The 6,038-nt window shown below is 70.1% G+C and overlaps 2 protein-coding genes across 2 annotated transcripts; both read right to left on the reverse strand.

Moving 5' to 3' along the window:
- Window positions 1-416: 416 nt before the first annotated feature.
- On the reverse strand, window positions 417-2,375 carry MNEG_4072 (hypothetical protein; the record flags this gene model as incomplete). The annotated part of the gene is made up of 2 exons (XM_014047454.1): window positions 417-1,857; window positions 2,110-2,375. The coding sequence occupies 2 exons, from the start codon at window positions 2,373-2,375 to the stop codon at window positions 417-419; spliced, it is 1,707 nt and encodes a 568-aa protein (XP_013902908.1).
- Window positions 2,376-4,520: 2,145 nt separating this feature from the next.
- On the reverse strand, window positions 4,521-6,029 carry MNEG_4073 (hypothetical protein; the record flags this gene model as incomplete). The annotated part of the gene is made up of 1 exon (XM_014047455.1): window positions 4,521-6,029. The coding sequence occupies one exon, from the start codon at window positions 6,027-6,029 to the stop codon at window positions 4,521-4,523; it is 1,509 nt and encodes a 502-aa protein (XP_013902909.1).
- Between the last annotated feature and the right edge of the window lie 9 nt (window positions 6,030-6,038).

The raw sequence follows: 6,038 nt of genomic DNA on the forward strand, positions 1-6,038 counted from the left end.
CCGCCGGGGACGCGCAGCGGCCGCGTCGGGGCGAGGCCAGGCGCGCAGCCCTGCGCGTGCGGGCTGATGCGCCGGCCTGGGCCCCATTCTTAGGGCGCGCCCGCGGGCGGAAGCCCAACAGGCAGGCCCCCGCTGATCGTAGAAAGACGCAGTGACGCAAGGCAGGGGCGCGGGGCGCAGGTAGTTTTGGGGTCCAGTGCTTGAAAGCGGATGCGGCTGCTGCGGGATTCGGGCAACTTGCTGGGAAGCGACGGGCTGGTACAGGCGAGTGCGGAACAGGGCGCCCCTCTTGATCCATTCCTTGAGGCGACCCCAACTCCCTCTCAACCCCTTGCCGTTGCCTGCGTGCGGACGGGCAGCGTGGGGCCGCCGCGCTGCATGCGCACGCGGGCTCCAGCTTGGGGCGGCGCGGCGGCTCAGCAGCGGCCGGCCAGGCTAGCGGCGACGCCGCTCAGTTGCAGCAGGCGGTGCTCTAGCGCCAGCGCGCCCCTTGCGCCGAGGGCCGGCTCCTCGCGCCGCCGCTGGGTGGGGCTCTCGCAGTCTGGCGAGGCCCCGGCCGCGCCATCGCGGGCGCGCTTGCCCAGCGTCGGCGCGGGCGCGGCGGCGGCAGCGGGGGCAGCGCCGCCTCCCAGGTCCTGTGCGACGGCGGCGGCGGCCGTCACGACGGCGGCGAGCGCCGCCGCCATCCGCGCGGCAGCCGCATCGCTGCTGTCCGCGGCGCTGCCGTCGGGCGTGGCGTAATCCGCCAGCAGCCCCGGCTCCGTCTGAAGCAGCCTGCCCACGTCCTCCATGGCGGCGACAAACGCCGCCTGCCGCGCCGCGGCCTCCGAGTCCACAGCCGCATGCGCGGGCGCGGGCGTGGGCGTGGGCACGGGCGCGGCGGGCGCGCCGCCCCAAGAGGCGTGCGTGCCGCCGCTCGGGCTCGAGGCGCGGAACGCGCCCTCCTCGGCAGAGGGCGTGGCCGACGCCGCCGGCGGCGCGAGCGCCTTGACGGGGCCGGGCGCAGCGACGGGTGGCAGCTCAGCCGCGGGCGGGGCGGGCGCCGGCGCGGCAGCGCCGCGGCCACTGGCCTGCATCAGCGCCGCAAGCAGCTGCTGTGCAGCCGCAGGGCTCTGCGCCTGTCCCAATAGCCCCGCCAACGCCGCCGCGGCGTCCATCTCCTGATCCGCCTCGGCTTGCTGCTGCTGGCGCCGCTGCTGCTCGCGCTGCTGCTGCTGCTGCTGCTCACGCTGCTGCTGCTGCTGCTGCTGCTGCTGCTGCTGCAGCCGCCACCGCTGCAGCTGCAGTTGCTGCTGTTGCTGCTGCTGCTCCTGCAGCACAGCGGCCTCGTGCAGCGCATGGTGGAGCAGGAGGGAGGCACCACCACCCTGGTGCCCAGCCTCCAGCTGTTGCAGCTGCGGCTCCGGCACGCGCTGCATCTGCAGCTGCGCCTGCAGCGCCTGCAGCTGCCGCAGCTGCTCCTGCTGCCTCGCCACCTGCTCCTGCACCAGCTTCAGCCGCAGCTGCTGCTGCTGCTCCTGCTGCTGCTGCTGCTGCAGCGCAGCGAACGCCGCGGCCGCCTCGTCCACGCGGATCATCGGCGGCAGCTGCTGCTGCGGCGGCACCGGCGGCGCGCGGGTGGCGGCGAGGCGCGCGCGCTCGCGCTCGGCGGCCTGCCAGGTGGCGCCGTTCACCATGTCCTGCACTGCCTGAGGGGTGTTGGCGCCGAGCGCCTGGTTCACGATGATGGCGGTGTGCAGCACGGGGCCGGGGTCGTCGCGGCCGGGGGCGAAGCGGAAGTTGAGTGAGGCGCTGGGGCCGAGCAGCAGCGCCGCCGCGCGGTCGTACGCCAGTGCCGCCTCGCGCTCATCGCGGAACCTGGGGGAAGGGGGGAGTGCGGCGGGGTGGCGCGGGTGAGCGGGGGCCGACTGGGCGCATGGTGGGGGGCCCGGCGCGGCCGCGGCGCGCAGGGCACGCGGCGCCGCCGCCAGGCAGGCGGCCACAGTGCCACGATCTCCTACCCGTCCCGTGCTCCATGCACCCGGCGGCTGCGTCAGAGCTGCATGGTGCATGCTAGTGCCACCCCATGCGGCGTCATGTGCATGCGCGCGGGCCGACCTCTCTTCGCACCTTCCCAGGTGAATCGTGTGCTTGCCGAAGCGGATGCGGGAGCGCCAATAGCCGTTCTCGGTCAGCGCGACGCCGCGGTAGCTGGACGACTTCATGAGCTTGGAGCGCTCGCGGCGCTTGATAACTATCTCCGTAACAGGGCCAGCGCTGTCGACGCCGCGCGGCTCGCTGCCGGTGCCGGGCGATGCTGGTGTCACGGGCGCAGGCGCGGCCTCCGAAGTGCGCGAGTCACCCGACAAAGACTGCGGGCTCACGTTACTGGCCATCGCGACCAACCTAGGGGCCGAAGCCTGGGCACACAATGGGGGTGATGCGTGAGGCATGATGAGGTCCCCGGCTGCACAACGGGCTGGTGTACATCAGGCCGTCCCCGTTCGACAAGATACAAGCAAACTAAGCCAGGTCCGAACAGGGGTCGAGCTGCGCCCGTCAGGGCCCCGCCCCCACAGTCTGCCTGGCGTGGCCCGGCTGCCTCGACCAGGTGTCCTGCCACCCACCCACCCGAGCAGGGAGGCGGTATCTCTGGGTCCCTTGAGCTCCTGGGTAAGCTTCTTGCCGGCCCCGCCTGGCCCAACAGGCCCCGCGGGCTGGTGAAGCCGGCTTTGAAAGCAGAGCTGATGGGGGCAAGCAGACTAGGAAGCGGATCCAAGCGTGTAAGTATTTAATCAATCGCTCGGTAGGGTGCGGGCAAGCTGGCTTGAAAGAAAATCGCTGTACAATCTACGCCGGTGTAACCAGCTGGCCCAGTGTTCCAAAGCGCACACCCCCTTTGGCCATGTCATCCCATTTTCGATAGTTTAATTGTCTCTGGCGGGCCGCGGGCCATGCACGGGCAACGCAACCATGCATGGGGCTGCCGCTGCCCGGCCGCGCCAGTCACTGCATGGCCATTACAGGAGCGCCCGCCGCCGCCGTGCAGGTGGGGGCCGCTCCGTGGTAGTAACAGGGGAATTGAAGGCAGATGTCACATGCTCGTTGACACTCCTCTTCTTGGTTTGTAAGAATACCTGCAATTCGCTGGAGCGACCCGACGGCCTTGCCTTCGTCAGTTCACACCCGCCGCCGCCACGCAATTTGATAACACACGCAACGAGCTCCCGCGCGGCAGCCGCGGGGCGTCCGGAGAGGTGGAGGCTGTTGCTCACAACTTCATGCCCCATCTTTGCCCACAGGCAGTGCTCACCCCTTAGAGGCCACGCCGCGCGCCCCTCCGCTGCATGGCTCCAGCCGTCCGGCGGAGGCCATACAACCACAGAAACCAGGTGACGGCCGGTGCGCACTGCCGGGCGGCGGCGTTGAGGTGACACGCTGCGTCCAGGCAGCGCAATTAGGAGCCACGATCACAAAGGCCTTGCAGACCCGCCCTGGCCGCAGGACCGCTGCGCCCTACACGGCGGGCCGGCGGCGCGTCACTGGGCTGGCCAAACGACGCGGCCAATGCGAGGCAGCGGCACTTGATGGCAGAGTGGGCCTCTGCACCCCTACAGCAGCGCCTCCCCCCCCCAAACCACACACACGCACAGGCACACGGCGGCTGGCTGCACACAGAGTGCAGGTGCTGGTGTGAGCCTCAGGCAGCAGGCGGGCAGCTTAAGCAGCAGTGCGGGCAGCGTCGCTGCCCAAGATGTCCAGCTGGCGGCAGGAGAGCTTGCTGCCAGCAGGCTGGTGGCAGCGGCCCGCGGCCTGCGTTTGAAGACTCAGACACGGCTGTCGTGTCGCTTGCACCTGCGTTGCACCTCAAGACCTGCTTGCTGGTTGCGAAGGGTCCAATCAGGGCCCCCTGGGTGCTGCAGATTGTCAGCACCTGCAAGCAAACAACAGGCAGCGCTTGCGATACCTTCTGGCTCCAGACTGAAGGCAGACTGCCCGCGTCGAAACTTGCCCAAATCACCTGGATAGACCCTCAAAACCTACAGCCTGGCAGTCCCAACACCCCCCCCCCCACACACACACACACATGTGCATACCAGCTCAGTGATAGAGATCACGCAACCCCATGTTTGCTTCCTGCCCGTCGTTTTGTACCATGCATCGTGCCAAAATGCGTCACCGCAACACGAATCACCTGGCAGATATACATTATTACATCACTACTCACCATGTCAATGCTGGCATTGGCGGTAACGGGATGCACACAGTACATTGATGCAATGGCAACATGCAGGGCGCGTATCAAACGAGTATGGCTGCGCCACAGGCAGCTCAGGACATTTTGGGGCGGCGCCTCGCGCCGGAACAGCAGGCCGCCACGGGGACCCTGCATACCCGGCGCGCTGCTACCGCAGGCCCGAGCGATGGCGGCGGTGCAGGTGCACGCCGCGCGAGTTCGACGCGCCGTTGTGCACAAATAGATGGCAATTTGAGGGCGGCGGGGGCCGGCAAGGGGGCGTCCCGCATGCGGGCGAGCCCCGTCACATCCACTGCGACGCGAACGCGGCCGCGAGGCCGATCACCATCAGAGCCGCGTCCGCCGGCGCCGGCAGCCCGTCCGCGCCCGGTGCGCCGCCGCCGCCACCGGCCTGCAGCTGCTGCAGCCGCCAGGCCACGACGGCGAGCAGACCCACAGCGACGGTCATGAGGAACGCGAGCAGCATCAGCCAGCTGCGGTCGTTGCGCTCGACGGTGCGCGCCCACAGCGACTCTACGTGGTCCTCCTTGCTGCGCCAGCTCTCCGCCTTGAGGCGCGCAACCTCGAGCGCGATCTCCTCCAGGGGGAGATCTGGCGGGATCACGATCGCCTCGACCGGCCGGCTGCCGTCGGCGCCGCGGGGCTCGCCCTGCTGCTGCTGCTGCTGCTGCTGCTGCTGCTGCTGCTCGTCGTCGCTGCCTCCGCCGCCGCGGGGGAGCCATGATACGAGGGGCTCCCACCACGGCTTGTCGGCGCCGCCGTCCCGCTCCTCCTGCTGCTGCTGCTCTTGCTGCTGGGCCGCCGCCTCCTTCGCCGCCGCCTCCTCGGCCTTCTTCCGCGCTCTTTCCACGTCGTCGCCGGGAGGCCCGAAGCCTGGCAGGCCGCGGACAAAGTCGGACTGCATCACGCTGTCCCACCAGCCCTGCTGCTGCTGCTGCTCGGCCAGGCCCTGCGCGGCCCCGTCGTCCTGCGAACGCTGCTGCTGCTGTTGCTGCTGCTGCTGCTCCTTCCGCTGCTGCCGTAACAGCTGCTGCTGCTGCTTCTCTATCTGGTGCCGCCGCTGCTTTTCCAGCCGCGTCGCCTCCTTGAGCTGTTTTTGCCTCTCCTTCTCCTGCTGCTGTCTCTGCCTGTCGGGATTGGCAGTGCTACGCTGCTGCTGCTGCTGTTGCTGGTTGGGGAGCCATGAAATCGCGGCCGCCCACCACGGCTGGCCTTGTTGCTGGTGCTCGCCGTCTGGCGAGCCAGGCCGCTGTTCCTGCTCCTGCTCCTGCTCCTGCTCCTGCTCTTGCTGCTGGTCCTGGGCCTGCTGCTGCCGCTGCTGCTCCTCCGCCGCGCCATTGTCTCTGCTGCTGCTCGTGCTGCTGTCGTTTCTGCTACTGCTGTTGCTGCTACCGCTGAATGTGGCATCGCCGGGGGCCCCGGCCACCAACTCAGTGGGCCCGCCGCCGCTGCCGCCGCCGCTCGGGCGCACGCCCCTGCCGTTGCCGCCGCCGCTGCCGTTGGCCCCGGCCGCGTGGTGCGAGGTGCCGTTCCCGTTCAGCACGACCGTCGCGGCCGCGCGCGCCGCCACCTCCGCATCGCTGTCGCCGGCGGCCTCGCCCAACCCCGGCGCGGCGGGCGCGGCGGCCCCGTGCTCGCGCTCCCAAACCCGCTCCCGCACTAGCAGCTGCGCCGCGGCCGACGCCGCGGCCGACGCCGCCTCGGGCGCGGGCGCGTGCCGCTCCGCCGCGGCGGCGGCGCTGAGCAGCGACTCGGCGGTGGAGACCTCTGATAGCACCTCTTGACCTTCCATCACGCGCAC

The sequence above is a fragment of the Monoraphidium neglectum genome, assembly GCF_000611645.1.
Source record: "Monoraphidium neglectum strain SAG 48.87 unplaced genomic scaffold scaffold00546, whole genome shotgun sequence".
Classification (NCBI taxonomy): Eukaryota; Viridiplantae; Chlorophyta; class Chlorophyceae; order Sphaeropleales; family Selenastraceae; genus Monoraphidium; species Monoraphidium neglectum.